The 22,526-nt window shown below is 42.3% G+C and overlaps 1 protein-coding gene across 1 annotated transcript in view; it reads left to right on the forward strand.

The window, feature by feature from the left end:
* Positions 1 to 18,942, forward strand: part of LOC130246073 (transmembrane protein 255B-like) — a 74,460-nt gene extending 55,518 nt beyond the window's left edge. The window contains exons 6-7 of the mRNA XM_056478933.1: positions 12,476 to 12,613; positions 17,830 to 18,942. Of these exons, the coding sequence (XP_056334908.1) occupies positions 12,476 to 12,613; positions 17,830 to 17,976 (285 nt within the window). The 3' untranslated portion in view covers positions 17,977 to 18,942. The remainder of the gene's footprint in view (positions 1 to 12,475; positions 12,614 to 17,829) is intronic.
* Positions 18,943 to 22,526: the final 3,584 nt, after the last annotated feature.

A 22,526-nucleotide genomic window follows, 5' to 3' on the forward strand; every position in this document is an offset into this window, starting at 1 on the left:
TGTCTTGAAAAATATCTTGTAAATTATTATTTACTGTCATCATGGCAAAGATAAAATAAATCAGTTATTAGAAATGAGTTATTAAAACTGTTATGTTTAGAAATGTGTTGAAAAAGTCTTCTCTCCTTTAAACAGAAATTGTGGAATAAAATAAACAGGGGGGCTAATAATTCAGGGGGGGGCTAATAATTCTGACTTCAACTGTATTTAAATTTTGTTGTGAATTCTTACTTTTAAATAATAAATTTTCATCAAGGTGTACACAATCACAACAAAACCCATTACACGAATTCAAAGGGATCGTTCCCTCAAAAATAAAAACTTTGGTTGTCATTTAATCACCCTTCAGCAATTCCAAAGCAGTTTGATTTTTTTATTCCGTTTAACAAAAAAGAAGATATTTTGAAGCATGTTGAAAACCTGTAACCATTGGTTTTGTAATTACTTTTCTACACATTACCCACATTTTGACAATAGATTTTTTTTTACCTATTATCCACATTGCATCAGTTGGTTTTGTTTACACATTACCCACAAAATGTCAATAGATTATGTCAGTAGATTTCCACACTTGTAAAAACCACAGACATCCCAATTCTTCCCATATCTGTACACAGAATGTCAGATGACAGACGTTGTTTAGAAAGCTAATCTTATCCAAATAGTGTCGAAGACACAGATGTTCTTCTGCAAAGAGTTACCTTAGTCCAATTTTTTACAAGGGTCAAAATATAGTGCTGCTTTGAAGATCATGAGTGAGACAAAATTGGACCATGTATCCCATTAATCACTTTATATCTGTCAGGCTGCTGGAAGGGCTTTTGAAATCTGTCAGCAGAGCATAATGAAGGGAAACATCAGGTTTTTTTTACATGACTTATCCCGGAGGTAAATCTGTGAAGTGTTAAATACATTATAAATGGATTGTTTCTGCTGATTCAACTGAATATCCCTGGCACTGTGTCAGTTTTATTTGTCTGTACTGTACATGTTTTGACCATTTAATCCAACTGTGTGGTCATCATAAATGTTGTTTCTAGATTAAGACATTCTAGATCGTGTTTTCCCAATAGCCAACACAAGACATACAGTTGAAGTCAGAATTATTCGCCCTCCTGTGATTTATTTTTTTTCTCTTTCAAATATTTCCTAAATGATGTTTAACAGGGCGACGCAGTGGCGCAATAGACTGATTTCACGCGACCGCCATTTTTAAAAGCGAAATCGAGGCTGCGGTGGGAAGAAACCTGGAAGTATCATTGGAAGTTACATTGGAACGTTGTGTACTTGGCTGTATATCTTATCAGCGAAGAGAAAGTGACACAAATTTATCATTTCACCACCTTCCAAGTGACCCGAAGGTCCGTTCTGTATAAATGGTGAAAATAAAAAGGCATATCAGAGCTCATTTTCAGCTAAGTTAAGGGAAATGGCACTAGTTAGCTAGCGTTTTCTTTCCCAAACACACATTTTAGACACCTTTTATCAAACTCGAGTTAATGAACTGATTCTTTCACTATATTAGACTTGTCGCGATACTGAATTAAAACAAAAACTGTCAATTTCCCGCTAACATTTAAGCCACTGTTGATGGCTTTCTTAAAACAGCGCTGATTTGCCATTGTGTCACGTGCTCAACAGAAATGCTTGTGATTGGCCGAGAAGGTCATCAGTTCACCCTCCGCTGTTTACCGAGCACAAACACAGACGAGCGATCTGCTTGATGACTCGACTGGTCTTCACGGCTGCTTCGCACCCCAGTCTCCATGTATCTGTTTGCACTGGGTGAAGAGCGGTAAACGGAGTGCAAACACAGATACACTGAAGAGTGAAGTGAAGATCATTCGAGTCATCCGCGCTCAGCGGCGTTTCAATGTTAGTGGGAAATAGACGGTTTTAAAACTTCAGTACCAGGACAACACTATTACAGACAACACGAGGGTGTGCTACAGAGGACTGCAGTGTTTTATCACTCACCGGGTTACATAGGCTGAAGCAGGAAAGCATCCCCACGGTGTTTAACTGGTGCTATGAACTGAAGCCTAGGAGGACACTTGAGCATATTACTCTTACAGAGATTGTTATGTTGTTTGATGCCAAATTGCTTTTTAATTGTTTAAATTAAACTTACTGAATGATATTAAGTGATGTTTACAACCATTTCTGCATTTTGAAAATCTCGGTAAGAGCTGGAGGTTTGTAGTCCACAGCATGTTACTGCAATGTTTACAGTGCTGGCCCTATACTTCCGGGTTTCTTCCCACCGCAGCCTCGCTTTAGATCTTTAAAATGGCGGCCGCGTGAAATAAGCGTATAGGTAGTGCTGTTGCCTCACTGTAAGAAGGTCGCTGGTTCGAGCCTTGGCCAGGTCAGTTGGCGTTTCTGTGTAGAGTTTGCATGCTCTCCCTGTGTTCGCCTGGGTTTCATCCGGGTGCTCCGGTTTCCCCCACAGTCTAAAGACATGCGGTACAGGTGAATTGGTTAGGCAAAATTTTCCTGAGTGGGAATGAGTGTGTATGGATGTTTCCCAGAGATGGGTTACAGCTGGAAGGGCATCCGTTTCGTAAAACATATGCTGGATACGTTGGCGGTTCATTCCGCTGTGGCGACCCCAAATTAATAAAGGGATTAAGCCAAAAAGAAAATGTATGAATGAATGAATGTTTAACAGAACAAGGAATTTTTCACAGTATTTGCTATAATAGTTTTTCATCTGGAAAAGTCTTGATGGTTTCCAAGGTAACTTTAAGACATTTTAAGCCCATTATAAGTGAAATTTTACATTTATAGAGGGCTAAATGCTAAGAATTGTTTTAATATCCCAGTTGGAAAAGATTTTCACTTAAATTTTCACTCATTTTAAGCAAATGTTACTGCAAGGAAAGTAATTAAATGCTATTTTTAAATAAAAATGTAAAAGTTTTATTGAGATGGATTGTTGGTGATTGTATGGGTGTAATGGCTAAATTGGGAAGCTATACATGAACAAAGGAAAATAAAGACCAGTTAAAAAGATTTAAGACCTACAACACAATATTTCAGTAGATTTAAAGGGCACCTATGGTGAAAAATCTACTTTACAAGCTGTTTGGACAGAAATGTGTGTAAGTATAGTGTATAAACTGTCATATTGGGGTGAAATAAACACCCCCAGTCCTTTTTTTTTTCAAATTTAACAACATAAAAACGGTGGACCAATTGGAGCGGTTTTCAGATCGACCGCAACTTTACGTAGGAGTGCGGTCCCCCCGCCCACCAATATTGATTGACAGCTGTGCGCATTAACATGTCCCGGTAGTCACGTGTATAATCATATCAACAAGACCAGACGTGCACAAAGCAACCGGGATTAAAAGGTGTGTTCAGTTCGCTAGAATCATCAATCATCATCAAATGTGATCAAGAGTGAGTTTTACAAGTTTATAATGTTTTAAAACAGAGCATGTGTGTAATGAATTACAGCGATTCACTTCATCAGCACAGCCGCGTGTCAGAACAATTATAAAAGAAGACGCTTCAATCGCGGTTTGTGGACGTTAAATCAGGTTTATTTTGTGCATTAACATAACAGATATTCATACAGCAGTGGAGATTACCAGTATCATGTCACATATGCGTGCAAAGCTTAACGCGCTGTCTCTCTCTGTGTGTGTGTGTGTGTGTGTCTGCGCTATGTGTGTGTCTGCGCTAGGTGTGTGTGTGTGTGTGTGTGTGTGTGTGTGTGTGTGTATGTGTCTGCGATATGTGTGTGTCCTCTCTGTGTGTGTGCGTGAACTTTGTAATGACGTTGTATGTGACTCATTGTTGCAACTCCACAAAAAATGCATCAAATACTGATCGTTAAAGTTCTTACTGCAGTATTTCTCACACACGTTGCGTGAGATCTGCTTCCTGGGGCAGCCGAGGGCGGCGATTGCTGACAGGCAAGACTTTTTAAGGACTAAAATTTTGCTTTTGTTATTTAAGACATTTTAAGACTTTAAGACCCCATGGATACCCCATCTTATTTATTTTATTTAGGCTAGAATAAAACGCTACGGTTACTAAAGTAACCCTTCGTTCCCCGAGGGGGGGAACGGAAATGCTATGTGGAAACTTCCACTATGGGGATTTCGTCAGAATCCAATCATCTGAAAGAGTATAAAAACGGGCCAATGAAATGCCAATGAGTTGGCAGCGTCAGCGTGCACAGCTGGCGTCAATGACAATCAGTCATGCTATAAAGACGCAGCCAGTGCCATGCTCGACATCCTTTTCTAGCTGAAGAGACTTTCACGCTCAACAGCTAAGGGACAATCGTTGTGGCGAAGGAACATAGCATTTCCGTTCCCCCCCTCGGGAACGAAGGGTTACTTTAGTAACCGTAGCGTTCCCCTTCGGATGGGGAACTCCAATGCTATGTGGAAACTTCCACTATGGGGAAATCTATGGAAAACGCCACAACGAAAGAACCTTACTGCGTCCCTGGCGAAGGGTGTGCCACGCAGTAGAGCGAGCGCACCTACAACGCCCCGAGACACAGTCTTCCAACGTGTCCCCTGGCCCTCACTTACCTGTTCAGAACAGTTATGTTTTTCGGGGAGTCGCAATAACCCAGTAAAATAGGTTTTGATACGACAGTACGTTGGGAAAGCGTTCAGTCCCGATAGGGAGGACGCTGCGGAGCTCACCTGTTACCCAGAGGGGAGACCTGGTGTCAACCTATGGACTAGCCTAGAGATGGGGAGTCCTTGCATAAGGATGGTTAGCGGGGAGGGAAGACACGAGCCTGCCCTAGAAGGGGGGACTATACCGTGGCTGAGTGAACGTATGGGATCGCCAGCGGGGATCACACATAGCAGGCACCTATACCCAGAACGCGGGCTGACCAGCGTGCATGCCGACAACGTAACGGGCCAACACCTGACTCCTCCGCTGAGTCAGGTGCTGGGGGCCTCGGAGGAACTCTGCAGGGTTCGCCAAAGAAATGGGGAACTAAACTGACAAAGCTGAAAAAGCGCACGTATCTCCGGGTTAGGGAGAGTGGCGCAGCAAGCGTGTTTCGACACCTCAACCGAATCGTTTCCTCAATCACCAAGGGTTGCCTAATACCCTTGAGGAAACCGGCTCCACTCGCAGATTGTAAAGTTGCAAATGTATTGGGTGTCACCAAACCCGTAGCTCTACAAATGTCTGTCAGAGAGGTGCCGCGTGCTAACGCACAGGAGGATGCGATGCTCCGTAGTGGAGTGCGCTCTCACCCCCGGGGGACACGGCTCACCCTGGCCCAAAGGCGAGGGAGATGGCATCCACTATCCAGTGGGCCAACCTCTGTTTAGATACGGCACTTCCCATCTGCCGACCACTGTAATGGACAAAGAGCTGGTCAGAGGATCTAAGGCTCTGAGTGTGGTCCCCATATATTCGCAAAGCGCGAATCAGGACACAACAATGAAAGGGCTGGGTCTGCCTCCTCCGCGGGCAGCGCTTGCAGGCTCACTACCTGATTGTTAAACGGCGTGGTAGGAACCTTGGGCACATAGCCAGGCCGGGGTCTCAGGACAACGTGAGAGTAGGCCGGCCCGAATTCTAGGCACGAGTCACTGACCGAAAATGCCTCCAGGTACCTAACCCTCTTAACCGATGCCAACACGACCAGCAGAGCTGTCTTCAAGGACAGAAATCTCAAGGATACTGAGTCGAGTGGTTCGAAGGGATCCCCACGTAGGCTCGTAGCACTACCGCGAGATCTCAAGAGGGTATGAGAGGGGGGCGGGGTGGAAACATCCGCCTAGCACCTCTGAGGAACTGGATGATGAGGTTATGCCTCCCCACGGTGCCGCCATCCACGCATCATGATGAGCGGAGATGGCGGCCACGTAAACCCTCAGTGTGGAGCGCGACAGCCTTCGCTCCACCTGTCCTGAAGGAAAGAAAGCACAACACTGATCTGGCAAGATCGGGGGTCTTCTCGGCGAGAAGCGCACCACTCAGTGAATAGACTCCACTCCAGGGCGTAGGCATGCCTCGTAGAGGGTGCACTAGCCTGTGTGATGGTATTAACCACCGCCACCGGTAGGTTACCTAAGTCTTCCTCGTCGCGTCTTATGGACCCCACGTGGAGGTTCCACTGAACTAAGCGAGGGTGCCAGATGGTGCCCTGTCCCTGAGAGAGTAGGTCCTCTCTCAAAGGGACTCGCCAGGGGGGGCGTCGCGAGGAGGGAGAGTTCTGATATCCAGGTCCGGTTGGGCCAGGGGCGCAACTAGCAAGACCTGCCCCTCGTCCTCCCTGACCTTGCACAGAAACTGCGCGAGTAGGCTCACTGGGGGGAGTGCATACTTACGCATGACTCGGGGTGGAGTCGCCATTCTCCCGGGGAAGGAGCTGCCGTGAGAGCCTGTTGGCCGCACGGTTGAGCCCATCCGGGGTGTGAATAGCAAGCAGCGACTTCAGCCGCGTATGACTCCAGAGGAGCAGACGGCGAGCGAGCTGAGACATGCAGCGGGAGCGTATACCCCCATCCGGATGGAATACGCTACCGCGGCCGTGCTGTCCGTCCTGACCAGCACGTGTTGCTCCCTCAGCACCGGTAAAAAGCGGCGCAGAGCGAGAAACACTGCCAACAGCTCTAGGCAGTTGATATGCCAATGCAGCTGGGTTCCCCTCCACAGGTCCGCAGCAGCATGCCCGCTACACACGGCCCCCCATACCATACTGGAGGCATCTGCCGAAACGACAGCCTGCCTGGACGCCTGACCTAGGGGCACACTGGCCCGTAGGTAGAAGGGGTCCTTTCCAGGGGGTGCGGGTGCGGTGACACAGCGCAGTGACAGTCACTCGGTGTGTGCCCGCGTGCCATGCGCGTCTGGGGACCCGATCGTGAAGCCAATGCTGTAGTGGTCTCATATGGAGCAATCCGAGCGGCGTGGCCGCGGCTACGGATGCCATATGCCCCAGGAGCCTCTGAAATAATTTCAGGGGGACCACTTTTTTTTTTTTTTTTTTTTTGTCAAACTCTCTCAGACAGTTCAGCATTACCTCGGCGCGCTCTCGTGAGAGGCGCGCCTCCATAGTGATCGAGTCCAGCTCCAACCAGAGAAAGGAGATGCTCTGCACGGAGGCGAGCTTGCTCTTTTCTCGGTTGACCTGAAACCCCAACGGGCAGAGGTGCCGGAGCACCTTGTCTCTGTGCATAATCAATTGCTCCCGAGAGTGGGCTAAAAATCAACCAGTCATCGAAATAATTGAGCGTGCGGATGCCGGCGAGCTGAAGGGGCGCGAGGGCACCCTCCGCGAGCTTGGTGAAAACTCGCGGAGACAGAGAGAGCCCGAAGGGGAGGACCTTGTATTGCCACGCTCGACCTTCAAACGCAAACCGCAGAAACTGCCGGTGGCGTGGAAGTGTGGAGATATGAAAATACGCGTCCTTCAGATCTATTGCTGCAAACCAATCCTGAGGACGAACGCATCGCGTGATGCGCATCTGCGTAAGCATTTCGGAGCGCAGCCAGTGAAGGCAGCGGTTCAAAATGTGCAGATATAGGATTGGCCATAGCCCACCGCTTTTTTTTTTTTTTTTTTTTTTTTTTTTTTTGGGGGGCACGATGAAGTGCGGGCTGTAAAACCCGCGCTCCATCTCGGCTGGAGGGCCGGCTCGATTGCATCCTTCGCCAGGAGGACAGCAATCTCCTCTCGCAAGACAGGGGCGGACGCAGGACTGACCCTGGTCGCCCGTGAACCTGGGAGGCCGTTTAGCGAACTGAATCGCATAGCCGAGTCTGGTCGTATGGATGAGCCATTGCGATGGGCTGGCCCGCGCTAACCAGGCAGGCAGAGCCCCCGCAAATGGTCCCACCCGCACGATCGCTGACGTGCCAACGGCGGGGCAGCGTGGAGTGAGTGGGCTCATCCGGGGAGCGCTGGGGTCCCACAGGAGAGCAGGAGAGGAGATGTTCTCGTCTCGCACTCAAACTCCAGGAGAGGGGCTGGGAGTGGAGAGAAAGGAGACCGTTCTCTCGTGCTCCATGAGCCATTGGCGAAATGCACCGATCCTGCGAGCTGGAAGGCATAGCGTCCCAGACTGGCAGTGTTCGGGCTGTCACATCCGGAGGAGGGGAAAAGTGCTCTTTCACTGAGGATTTTGATGGCGTTTTTTTTTTTTTTTTTTTTTTACGCCTTTAAATAACGTGCCCCGCCCTCCAGCGGGGAAAGAGCAAATTCCCCCCTCCCCAGATGGCCCGCCTCAGGGACGCTTCGCGGTCCGTTTTACCGAACTTAGCGGCGCCCTGGGCGGGGGACGCTGGTTGCCTGCGCGATGCTCGGCGCAGCCGCGTGGCCGGAGGCGCAGGCGGGGCGGCGAAGCAAAGCTGCGGGCGGGCGTCCTCGGCGAAAAAGCAGCGGATGTGGATGGCTCGGCGGGGGGGAGCGGTCATACAGTCCCGCCGATAGAGACCTCGCCCATCGCCTCCGACTGCTCTTTCACCGGCGTGAATTCCTGGGCGAATTCACTGCCAGTGTCGCCGAACAGGCCAGCCTGGGAAATGGGTGAGTTAAGAAAGTGAACTTTGTCAACGTCACGCACATCACCAGGTTTAGCCTGAGGTGGCATTCCTGGATCACGGATGTGATCATCGTCCTTCCCAGGGCACACACAGCCGACTTTTTTTTTTTTTTTTTTTTTTTTTTGTAAGAGCATAGTCGGTTGCGGTGCGGAGCGCATGCTCAGTCCTGGGTAAGAACCATCCTCGCGCAGCCGGGCCAGCGCCCGTGCATGGTGAGGGGGAAGGCGCACGCAGCACACTGCGTGAGCCTACTGTGCCCATCCAGAAAGAAGGGGATGGGGAGGCTTAGAAGGTCTCGCCTTCATCCTCCACATCACACCCCTCTAATCGGTCCGGCCGCGGAGCTGGGGGATAAACCATCTCCAGAGCCACGGCCGAAGCAGCCTGGGGAAGCACAGCCGCAAAGTCTGCTTCTGGATTCGACGCCGCGCTCAAAGTCCCGGAGGGAGCGAGCGGGTTCGAATCCTCGTCAGACCTTGACAGCCCATCCTCCGATGCAGCGATGGACATCTGACCCCCGGTGTCATCAGGTGAGAGAGCGACCATCCAAGGACGGAGCGCTTCTCTTCACCTGAAGCTTGGATGGAGCGCGTGGAGGAGCGAGAGGTCCACGGCCCGGGGGCGGCGGATTTACTCTCACTGAAACCCTCAGATCTGCCCGAGTGCCAACCGCAGTGCGGGGGACAACTGGGGTGGGTGGCTCTTTTGCAAGAGCGAGCCGCGATCTAACTGCGCAACAGACATGACATCAGTGATGGCATGCACTGCCCGCGAGCACCGCATTAACATGCTGGACCCCCAGACATGAAACGCTGTGCTCGTGCCCATCATCCGGGGATAGGAAACCACCGCATCCAGAAACGCACGGTCGGAGTGACGTCTTGAAAAAGACGCGCTGCACGACCGTGTTGCTCTTTTAGGAAAGCTTTTTCCTATATACAAACCGCTCTTGGAGGACCGGACCCAAAGGACGCCAGGCAAGGGAGAAATACCCAGCTCGACCATCTGCCACTGCGTATACGCGCTCTGGACCGGGAGAAGCTGCTTCTCGATCTCTCTCTGTAGACACAGGTTGGAGATTACCCTCAAAGACTCTCTCAGAAGCTTCGTGAAAGGCTCTGAAAGCGAAAGGATGTCGAGCATGGCACTGGCTGCGTCTTTATAGCATGACTGATTGTCATTGACGCCAGCTGTGCACGCTGACGCTGCCAACTCATTGGCATTTCATTGGCCCGTTTTTATACTCTTTCAGATGATTGGATTCTGACGAAATCCCCATAGTGGAAGTTTCCACATAGCATTGGAGTTCCCCATCCGAAGGGGAACCAATATTTTTTTTTTAAATCTTTAAGGTCAATATTATTGGCCGTCTTTAGCAATATTTCTTTTCAATTGTCTACAGAACAAACCATCATTATACAATGTCCTGCCTAATTACCCTAACTTGCATAATTAACCTAGTTAGGCCTTTAAATGTAAGCTGAATACTAGTATCTTGAAAAATATCTAGTAAAATATTATTTAATGTCATCCTGACAAAGATAAAATAAATCAGTTATTAGAGATGAGTTATTAAAACTATTATGTTTAGAAATGTGTTGAAAAAAATTATCTCAGATGAAAACGGAAATTGGGGAAAAATATAGAGGGCTATGTACTGTATGTACTTACACTTTGATTTATATCTGAAAGCTTATATCATCATAACTACATAACTTAAAGCAGATCTTAAAAGATCAAGCTTAATTGTGTTTGGTGTATTTGACGTTTTTGTTGAACTGAATTGAACAGTTCTGAACACAGGGTCTAATTTGGTTTTAAAGCTCTGAGGTTTGCTATATTGATTGGGTGGTTTTGGCTTCGTATTTATGGTTTTGATTAATGTGGTATGACTTTCAGGAAATATGCCTCTGCAGTCTGTGCCAGTTTAGCCACTGCTCAGTGATCGTATCCCAGGACATACATTCTGGTTACATGACAGCAGAATGGCTTTTTTTGTTTACAACTGTAGAAAAATAGGCAATGTTCTCAATAATATGTGTGAAATAAATATTTGTTTCAATTGAGCAAAGTGGGAAAATGTTTATTACGAATATAACAAATTGACATCTAACATTGGCAAAATAGCTAGTTAAAAATCGTTTGCGGGACAGTTCAGTTTTTGACGCCAATATTGGATGTCAATTTGATGTTGTTTTGATATCAGGGTAGTTTACATGCATTTTAGGGATACAAAATCCAGTGTAAATTTGTCATTTGGAATTAAATCTTTGCTGTAACACTTTAGTTTAACTGTTTATTAGCACTTATAAAGCATGATCTTATTTTACATCCCTAATTCCTCCCAATAAACCCAACTTCTATCTATTAATAAGCACTTAATTAATAGTTAATTGAGCTAAAAGTCACAGGGCCCTATCATACACCCGGCGCAATAAGGCGCAAGATGTGTATGATGTGATTTGCTGCTATTTTCAGACCAGTGCAACAATAATTGTCATGTTTTGCACCACGTTGTTTAAAGAGTATATCCATTTGTGCCACTTTGTGGACTCATGGGTGTGCTGGTTTATAAAGGAGGTATGTTAGGGCGCATTGTTGGAACTGAAATAAACCGTTCCATTGACCAACTAAAACTGGGTCTAAAGTCCAGCACATGTCGTTAGTTATGCACCTATGCAGGTCCAAATGCTTTTTTTCCAGTTTATTCATCACAATTTGCATTAGCATAATATAATATTAGTAGTAGTATTTTTCATATGCATATTTATATTTGTTTTAATAAAAACAAGTTTGGACTTGTTTTGGATATAACTCAGTTTTTTGACCACACTTCATTATTATTGTTGATTTATGAATTGGTAATTAAAACTGAATTTAGAAATAGTTTTGAAACTAATCTTTGCGCTTAACAAATGAAATGAAAAATGTAGGCTAATGGATGTCTTCATTGGAGTGTGTACAACATTGTTTCCTTATCGACGAAAGTAAAAGAGTAAAAAAGTAAAAGTAAAGAGAAAGTCAAGAAGCCGATCGGAGAAGGCTCATTCTTTATCCTCGCACAGATTGTTTGTTTAAATGTTTTCTCGCTAGTGAAGCGTTCAATTTTTCCAATTACAAAGTCGCCATGTAAAAAGTGAATGCGCCATGGTGCAAAGCAACTGATTCTTAAAGGGAATGGGAGATGAGACTCTGATTGGTTTAATGAGCGTTATGCTCAAAACACATCCATAACTCATTAAGTACTCATTAACACCTTATTTTTCCATCCTTAAAATAGCAAAAGTGGATTCGGACATGCCTTTAATGGTTTTGTGCTTTAGACTTTGTGCCTAGATCGTTAAAATAGAGCCCTTAGTTAATGAACTGTAAAAAAATATTGCTGCCTTAATTTTTTTGTTGAATCAAATGACCTTTTCTAGTCATCTCAACTTACATCAATCAAATTGACTAAAAATATTAAGTTAAACTTAAAAATGTAGTTGAGACCTAATTAACCTATTAAAATAAGTTAAAGCAACATAAACATATTTGTTGTCTTGACTTTTTACGTTTTTAACAGTGGGGTTTGCTAATATTGTGACTTGTATATTAAAATGAAGTGTGACCAACTTTTCTTATATTATTGTACCTTTTGTATAATAAAATGTGCCTATTTTGGTGTAACCTTAAAATGGTTTTAAAACTGCTTTTATTCTAGCTGAAATAAAACAAATAAGACTTTCTCCAGACGAAAAAATATTATAGGAAATACTGTGAAAAATTACTTGCTCTGTTAAACATTGTTTAAGAAATATTTAAAAAGACAAAAAAAAAAATCACAGGAGGGTAAATAATTGTGACCTCAGCTGTAGATGTCAAAGTGAAATCTGCATTTTTTATGTGTTTTTGTGTCTGCAAGCCATATGATCATTCTTTTTTTTTCTCTCACCAGAGGACAGGAGTGATTGGTCTCAATGTGTCCCAATGGGGAGGTTCATCTCTGTTCTCCTTTGATGGAGCTCACTGTTCATCCCCCACTGCACCCCTGCTAACAGACCCAAACTCACAAGCAGGACACCAGCTCTATCCGGTCAGTACATCACACACATACATATCCCACTCATGTTCTGCTTCCCAATTCGCATGCTATCCATTCTAAATAGTATTCGAAAATAGATTTAGTATGTCCCAAATCGTAGTATGTTGAAGAGAGTATGCCAAACGTAACTATGTATATGTAACTACACATCGCAATGACACGTAGTGCAAGCTCTGTGATTGGTCAGCTTGATAGTGGTGACGATTGTGGGCAGTGCTGAGAGCCGTGAGCCCAATGGAGAGATTGTTTACAAGTGTCGAGTCCCATGAAGCAGCTCTAGATGGAAACTTTTGTTTTGTGTTTACCTTATAATTAATATTGTTGCACGACCGCTGGTTCCCGCCTCTGAATGAGCGAGTTTTAGCTACTTGTATATCAAGGTAGTGTTAAGGAAAAACAAAACACCTGCGAAGAAACTTGATATAGAGGAATATAACATAACCAACTCCCAGCTAGCGTTTCGGAAGTGTTATTGCAGAGCAACACAAACAGCATGCAGAAGTATAAATGCACGACTAAGCGCAAGGCATGCGCCATGGATCACGGTGATCGCTCGACACAGAAGTATAAACCAGCCTTAATAATGCCAACAATAGATTGCGCATAGGACGTGAATTTGATTAGAACTACTAACTTGGGTAAAAAGTGTAAACAGACTACAAACATGGCAGATGCTTCCCCCAACACACTAAAGGCTCATTAGGCACCATGGGGTATGGATATTCATACCCATCCAACTGTGAAATGGATATATAATGCTCCAAGAAAAGGAACTGTCTCCTATCTCTATTGCTGTCTTTATTGATATTAATATACATCTAATATTAATATACATACTGTGTCAAAAGGAAGACTATGGCTCACTGATCTGTCTCTGTCCAATACAACTATTGATTAGGAAACAGTGTGTGTGAAACCCTAATCACCAGTTTATTCACTTCAAAACTATTCACATGGCATATTTAACTACACTTATACGAAATATCATAGATTTATCTCCACATCCTTGTTGTAAGTTCTGTGAACCAGAGCATCCAGATACCTTTTTACATATAATGTGGGAATGTCCGAAGGTGCAAAAACCTTGGGATTCTGTGCTGAACATTTTATTTAAAGTTACAAAAATTTGTTTCCCCAAAGATCCTGTGTTGTTTTTATTGAATGATAACTCTAAATTTCCCTTGCAAATGCAAAGTTTCGTAAATTTTGGTTGGCAGCTTCAACTGCTACAAAGAAAACGTTGAAACCCCCTCATGATCTCTGTTAAGCACTGGTTGCATTTAGTATTGGAAATACTGTACCTAGAACTGTTATGAGCACAGCTCAACCATGCTAAACTGGAGATTTTGACTGTGTGGAAAATTTATATATGTGACAAAGAAATTTTAAACACTTAACCCTCATGGGATAATATGAAAGTTAAATTTCAAGACCAGCAATGGTCTTTTATGGTAGAATGCAATGGCAATGAGTTCTTTTTGTGTACCATGAAATCACTGTGAAACTGCCTATCAAATCTCCTGAGGATGCGGTGAATTCTTACAGACTGACCCCGGTCCAAAATCCCACAGCATTCCATTATAAAACGTTTGCTTAAGTACACTGATCTTTGGGCTTGTCCTGATCACACCCCTGCCCTGCAGAGAACACTAGCCAAAAGACCAACCAATCCCAGATCATCTCCCAGCACCTTCACCCCTGTTGAGTGATCTGGAGTTGCTTTTGGACGCACCACCGCTAACGCTCCTCTGGCCAAATTAAACACACATCGCAAAGCATCAGATATTTGCCCATGTTCATCACAAACACAACAAATAAGCTCAGATAAATAGTATAATATGGCTTAAAAGGGTCATATAAAAATCTCACTGTGGAAACCCATGTCTTTGGTGGTTTGTGAATAATCTTTATAGGGGTTATGAACTGAGAAATCCAATTCAAAGTAATCTAAAAACCTCCTGTGTGCTTCAGAACTCAAAACTTTCTCAGTCTAAAAACAGATTATATTGAAGACAGCTGCCAAAACGACAAGTTCTGGAATGCCCTACTTTATTATGTAATGCTAAACTCCGCCTCCACAGGAGTTGATCAGTACCCACTTCTACACCGTTCACTACTTAGCCCCACCCACATTTCTGTATATGCAGGTAAATAAAAAGAGCAAAGTGCAGGAAGCAAGCTATTGAGCTATTGAATTATGATGGACCCGACAATAATTTTGCACCACACACACATTAGGGAAATTAGGAATTAGAGTTTTTATTGTGTAGTCACTTTTGCTTTGTCTGTTCATCCAGACCATTTGATGCAGTATGTTGAATTAACATATTTTTACATCTGTCTGAAGGGTGTAGGCCAGGGGTTCTCAATGTCTACATTAAAAGGTCCAAATCTGAATTTTACTTAAAGTCAAAGGTCCAGAACAATTGATTTTACATAACTTGTTTTTAATAAACACCCATAACATGCATCACAAGTCAACACTAATTATTTTTCTTTAAATAAAGTGGCATTTGCATTCAAAACACAACAAATACAATAAAAATGTGGCAAAAACCACTTACATAAGTGCATTTTTGTACAAAACACAACAAATGTAGGTCAAAAGTATCTGGATGCATCCGTGATGATGCAAGCTGAGATTGCATACAGTATCTCTGAGACGCAATGTCAGACACTGAATGGAGCTAGTGACGTCACTGTGAGGGGTAGGGTTAGGTGTGCTCTTTAAAAAGCATTGCATGCAGCTCACATTGCAACTGCATTAAAAATAAAGGTATACTTTATCTGCCCATTCAACGTTAAACTGTCTATTCTCTTCATCAGGTTTTCTTTTCTGAGACGGCATCTTCATCCATTCAATTGATTGCTTTGCTGCGGTGCAGTAAAGCAGGCGCGCGGACGTAATTAGCCCGCTCGATCACTTGAAGCATTGTATGATCACTGGATGTCATGACAAAAGACATGCAGGAAAACATTTAATAGTTTGCCTTGAATCCTTTACGCATTGTCCTGCAATACGAAATGGTGTCAGATCTGGATTGAATACCCTCGCGGTCTGGATCCAGACTTTGAGAAGCCCTGGTGTAGGCTTTCAAATATGTATGCATGTAAATGCTGAGGTAGTCTAACATTTTAAATATTTTTATATCCAAAACTGTCATCTTAATCATAGCTGTGGACGTTTACTTCTAATGAAGTCTACAACTTACCACGCTTATTCAAACTGTGTTCAGATGAGAGAAAACAGCTTATTACTTTTTTTGATGAAAAAAGCAACCCAGGCTCATTACGGATACGTACCCAAGTCTACATTTCTGGGGACAGCGAAATAGCTGGAGGTGCGTCTGCTTACAGTATTTCATATCCACCTTAGGCCACTGTGTATTTTTTTTGATGATCTCAAATTTCTCTCACACATCCTTTTCTTGCATAAATCCACCAGAGGGTGTAATATACACTTCAGCCGACCAGGCCAGCTTGCTGTCGACTGACTGGATCACTGACCCACCCCCTTCCCTAAACTGAACTGATAATGTTTTCAAAAGCAACCCAGCAAAAGTAAAACTGTCGCATGAAAATGTGATTTCACCATATTTTGAGCCTGTTGTTTATTTATTTATTATTATGCTTCTGTTTTACCTAGTTTCTGGAACCATTCTTTGCCACTAAAAGGAACAGAAGCCGTTGGGGCGTCATACTACCCCATAGCAATTTAAAGACAAAATGCAGCCATACGTTTCTCTGGCTACATATTTTGCGCTCTCCAGAAATGTAGACAGGGGTATGCATCCACAATGAGCCTGTGTTGCAAAAAAGTTTGACCTTTTTAAAGGGATAGTTCACCAAACATTGTCATCTATAACAACTGCAAACTTGCATGAGTTTCTTTTATATTTTGAAAAATTTGTGTTTGAAGAATGTAGTCCTCAATTGGTCCCACTTTTTATTGTGTCCCTTATAACTGTGAACGTACATGGTAACTACTGTAGATGATTAAGTATTATTAACCAGACTGTATGGACACATTGGTACATACAATGTATACATGTTTAATACTTACTCACTAGTAACAACCTACTGAACAGTTGGGTGATATCAGGCAAATTCGGCCATCAGGTAAAATGGGTCAGTTAAGGTTGGAGTGTCTTATCTCTTCAAAAGTTAACAGCCAACGACTGCAAAAAAATTCAGACTGTTGCCATAACAGTACTTGTATGGCCTTATTTACAGTAAACCTACCAATATCCATTGTCAGGATTTTTGGAATGACTTATTGTGAGAGGAAAAATGTTGTAATTGTCATTTTGCAATAGTTTATTTAAATTATTATTTAGAAAGTCTGCAAATCTGTTACAGAAATCATGCTACTGTGAATTCATATTAATCAAACTATAAGAAAACAAGTCTCAAAGAAAGGTGGCACGGTTGCTCAGGGTTTACAGCAAGAAGGTTTCTTGTCTGAGTCCTGGCTGGGTCAGTTGGCATTTCTGTGTGGAGTTTGCATGTTCTCCCCGTGTTGGTGTGGGTTTCCTCCGGATGCTCCAGTTCCCCCCACAGACCAAAGACATGTGCAATAGGTGAATTGAATAAGCGAAATAGTCCCTGGTGTATGAGTGTGTGAATAAGCGTGTATGGGTGTTTCCCAATACTGGGTTGCGGCTGGAAGGGCATCTGCTGCATAAAACATTAGCTGATATAGTGATCTCTGAAATAGAGACTAAAGCCGCGGTCACATTGGAATTTTGCCCCATAGACTTCCATTCATATGCATGCGAATGCGAATGCGGCAGCAGAATGCAGATATGCATGCAAGGTCAAAAACACTTTCATCAAGCTTGAACTTTGCAATGCAGTGAACTGTGAAACTTGCATTTCCAGTCTGATGCATTCGCGTGTGTATGAATGGAAGCCTATGGGAAGAAAAGTGTGACCGCAGCTTTACTAGATATACTAGAAACTCGCAGGCATGTGTGTTGAAGCGAGTGGGAGCTAAGCTTAGTAGGACACCGGCCCTCCAGGACCAAGCTTGGATGACTCTGATTTAACACAATTATGTGTTCAGTTCACTGCAGACAAGCTGATTCAACCGCTTCTGGAACACAGCTGAAGAAACACACAATAACATCCAAGAAATGAGTAGATCTCTCCAAAAAACCTCAATAAATCAAATTGTACATGCTCTGTTTTCTGTCCGTTTCTTCCAGAGAGCGTCTCTTTACACATCTCCACCAGCAGGATCCAGTGTTTCTCCAGGAGGGTCTTCAGATTCAGCCCCTGTGCAGCTCAACCCCCCGCCCTTCGCCCCTCTCTATAACCTTCTTCCCTACAAGAGCTCCGGCTTCTCAGCTTAAGAGCGTCTGGATTCACACCAAAGACATTTATGCTGCACTCCCCTTAAACACGACATCAGATAATACAGACAGTTTGCTCTCTGAATAAATCTCCCCGGTCTTATTATTAGCAAGATTCAGCAGCGCACAACACTCTCAAGAAAAAGCAGCTTGTTTCGGTAATCTTTTTGCACCTCTTTTCTACTGCAAGCCTGTGTGGACGGGACAAATAATGTTGAATAAGTATATTTTCCTAAGTTTTATCATTTTGTTAAACTCTGGTGGATAAATGAAGGCCCACTCTGCTTTATTTTGTATAGATATCAGTTGAAGAGCTTAGATACGAAACCCCATATGTGCCGTCTAAATTTTCCATCAAAAAATAAGCTCCTACATTTAGGTTGAGTTATTTCATTTTAAAGACAAAAAAAAAGAACGTACCCGTGGTTTTCCTCCAGATGCTCCAGTTTCCCCCACAGTCCAAAGACATGCCCTATAGGTGAATTGAATAAGCTAAATTGGTATAAATTGGCCGTACTGTATGTGTATGAATGAGTGTTTCCCAGTAATGAGTTGCAGCTGGAAGGGCATACGCTGCTTAAAATCAATAAGTTGGTGGTTCATTCTGCTGTGGCGACTCCTGAAGAATAAAGGGACTAAGCTGAAAGAAAATTAATAAATGAAAAGAAAGTATTCTTTGCCATAAAATTGAAATGACTGAACCTACAGACAGGAGCCTGATAAAAATGCTCATGTTTGAAGAACATTTTAGACGGCATTTAGAGATTGCATCTGAACTTTTCATTTAGAAATGTGTCAAATTCAATGTCATTGTCTTTAGATTGACATTAAAGGGATAGTTCGACTTCGGGCTGCACAATATATCATTTCAGCATCGATAGACACAGCGCAGGATATGCAATGTTGAGTTTGTATTATGAATGATCATTTGCATGTGTTTTTGATCATATAATGATTTTAAAAACATTGACCTTAATTATGATTCATTTTATTTAAATATTATTTTTATCATTTTGTTATTGTACTTCAATACCATTAGATTCAGCAAACGATAAAACACTATATTTTAATTGTATCTTAGGGTGCTTTCACACCTGCCTTATTTAGTTTGGTTGAATCGCACTAGAGTTTGTTTTCCCTCTTGGTGTGGTTCGTTTGGGCAGGTGTAAATGTAGCAATCGCAATCGAGTGCGCACCAAAAAAGCCTACCGAGACCACCTCTTCAAGGAGAACCTTTTCAAACGAACCCTGGAGCGTTTTGTTGTGATGAGAATATGATCCAAACTAAAACAGACCCAACCGCAAAAAGTACTGCGCCTTTTTGGACTAATCCAGCTGCCGTAGGCCGATGCGCTGTGCATTATGGAATGTGGAGGAAACATATTTTTTGACAGCGCTTTACCGACAGAGAGAGAGAGAGAGGGAAAAACATTATCTGATGGATAGCTGGTAATATTTCACAAAGATGACCATGTCGCAGTTTAGCTAAATTAATTCACACCTCCTCCTGAAGTGACGCGCGATGCTCCGTCACCATTTGCAATGCATTAAAACATTGTTTTCCAACCACAGCCGCACTTCATTCTTGAAATGTATAGTTTGTCTAAAGTGATGTATACTAACTATATAATGTACTATGATCAGACAGCGCAGTCGTAGCTCCATAGTCAAAAGCGACATTTTGTGTCAGCCGGTTTGTTTACCTGCAGGAGTTCCATTGGCATTTTTCTGCAAGTTAATTATGACCAATCGAAAAGCAGTTTAGGAAATACGTTCAATAACATCTGGCCAATGCGTAATGTGGATTTTGTCACATGACTGCATTTTAGTTCGGACTAAAAAACAATCAGTGTGGTGTGAAAAGGACCCAAAGACGGCAGAAAATGCTAAAGTGTATCATTTGTTTACCTTGATCCGGACCAAATAAACCGAACTACAGATGTGAAAGCCCCCATATTCTTGATTGTATTTATAGGTTATGCATGAAAATACTCACAACACATGCAAATACAGAAACACACTGCAAATAGCGCAGACCACAACAAAAATGTGTCGAGGGACCCCAAAAACTTTGTAAATTGTTTGTTAGATTTTATGGAGATACACTCCCTCTGCAGAATCATCCCAACTGATCTAACATTAAAATTCTTTCCAAATAGAGATATTGGGCTCTAATTTAATGATCTAGGCGCAAAGTCTGAAGCACAGGGCGCAAAAGCATTAAGTGCATGTCCAAATCCACTTTTGCTATTTTAAGGACAGCAATATATACGCTCTGCACTGCAGCGCATGGTCTAACAGGGTTGAGCTTATTCGCTTAATGAGTTAAGGGTGCGTTATAAGAATAAACCAATCAGAGTCTCATCTCCCATTCCTTTTAAGAGTCAGTTGTGGTGAACCAAGGTGCATTTGCTATTTACATGGTGGACTTTGTAAGTCGAAAAACTGAACGCTTCACTAGTGATTAAACGGTTAAACAGACCATCTGCAGCACGAGGATAAAGAATGAGCCTCCTCCAATCGGCCTCTTTACCTTCACTTTCTCTCTTTCGTGGATAAGGAAACGGTGTCGTACGCACTCCACAGAAGACATCCATTAGTCTACATAATTAATTTTGTTTGTTTAGTGTAAAGATTCGTTTCAAAACTATTTCTAAATTCAGTTCTTATTTTCAACAAATGAACAATAATATGAAGTGTGGTCAAACAACTGAGTTATATCCAAACACACAGGTCCAAAACCTGACAGATGGACAAATCTAAGCTTGTTGTTAATAAAACAAATATAAATATGCATATAATAAATAATACTAATTATAATAATAACATTATACAAACGCAAGTTGTTGTGATGGATTTGCTATTTAAACAACGTGGCGGAAAACGGGAAATTAAGGTTGCGCTAGTCTGAAAATGGCGACAAGTGGGGGCAAACACGTCTTGTGCCTTATTGCGCTGGGTGTATGATAGGGCCCATAAAGTCATCTGGTAAAATTGTATTCTTAATCGCAATATACAGTTGAAGTCAGAATTATGAGCCCCACTGTTTATTTTTTTCTACAATTTCTGTTTAACAGAGAGAAGATTTTCTCAACACATTTCTAAACATAAGAGTTTTAATAACTCATTTCTAATAACTGATTTATTTTATCTTTGCCATGATGACAGTAGATAATATTTGACTAGATGTTTTCCAGACACTTTTATACAGCTTAAAGTGACATTTAAAGGCTTAACTGGGTTAATTAGGTTAACTGGGCAGGTTAGGGTAATCAGGCAAGTTATTGTATAATGATGGTTTGTTCTGTAGACAGACGAAAAAAAAATAGATTAAAGGGGCTAATAATATTGACCTTAAAATGGTTTTTAAAAATCTAAAAACTGCTTTTATTCTAGCCAAAATAAAACAAATAAGACTTTCTCCAGAAGAAAAAATATTTTCAGACATACTGTGAAAATTTCCTTGCTCTGTTAACCATCATTTGGGAAATATTCAAAAAAGGTTAAAAAAAAAATCAGAAGGGGAGCTTATAATTCTGACTTCAACTGTATATCGAAAAATACAAAAACACACAATGTTAGATTATTTTTCCAATGCTGTGCAGCCCTACTTCGACCCAAAACAAATACAATTCTGCAGTCATTTCTCATTCTTTATTTGTTCCAAACCTGTGTAAGTTTCTTTCTTCTGTTGAACACAAAAGAAGATATACTGAAGAATGTTAGGGGAAAACAGCCATTGACCTCAATAATTTTTTGGTTTGTTTCTACTATGGATGACAACAAAATGTTTAGAAATGTTTGGAAGTGTGAGTAAATGAGTATTTTATTTTTATTTTCGGGTGAACTATCCCTTTAAGCAGTAGCTGTATAGAATATACAGTGAGTATTCTATAATTTTGATGTACATTTTAAAACAACACTAAGGATTAATTACAATCATACGGATATATGATGGTGGCTTGATTTAACCTATCTGATTCTTCTAATCGTTCTGCCAGACTTTAAAATCAAGGACATTTATTTCATCAGCTTGCGGACTTGAGGATTTCCTGAAGCACTTTTTTTATAAGGAATGGATGTGAAAACGTAATGTTTGTATATGACGTGTGAATGTTTCTTGTAAAAAAAACAAAACAAAAGTATTGTTTCTGTGTATTGTGTCTTTTATACTAAATCTTAACTATATTTTTGTTCAAGACAGGGCATTTTGCCTGTTTTTAAGTTCATATTTTATGCCAAAGATGATATACTTATAAAACATGATGTAAAATTAAAACTATTGCTATATTTTAAGACTGAAAATAAAAAATATATATAGGTCTACATGGTTTGGAATGATATGAGGGTGAAATTATTAATGCATTTCTATTTTGGGTGAATTCACCCTTCAAGCCAATTTTATGAGTTATGTGTAGTTTAAAGCACAGTATAAAAAGACTTAAATGAGAAGTTTGAAGACAATACTGAATATTGCCAGAGCAAAAAAGGAGTTTTATATTAATTGTCTTAACCTTAGGAAGACTAAAACGTCACGCACATGGGAGTAG

This window comes from Danio aesculapii, chromosome 18 (assembly GCF_903798145.1).
Source record: "Danio aesculapii chromosome 18, fDanAes4.1, whole genome shotgun sequence".
Lineage (NCBI taxonomy): Eukaryota > Metazoa > Chordata > Actinopteri > Cypriniformes > Danionidae > Danio > Danio aesculapii.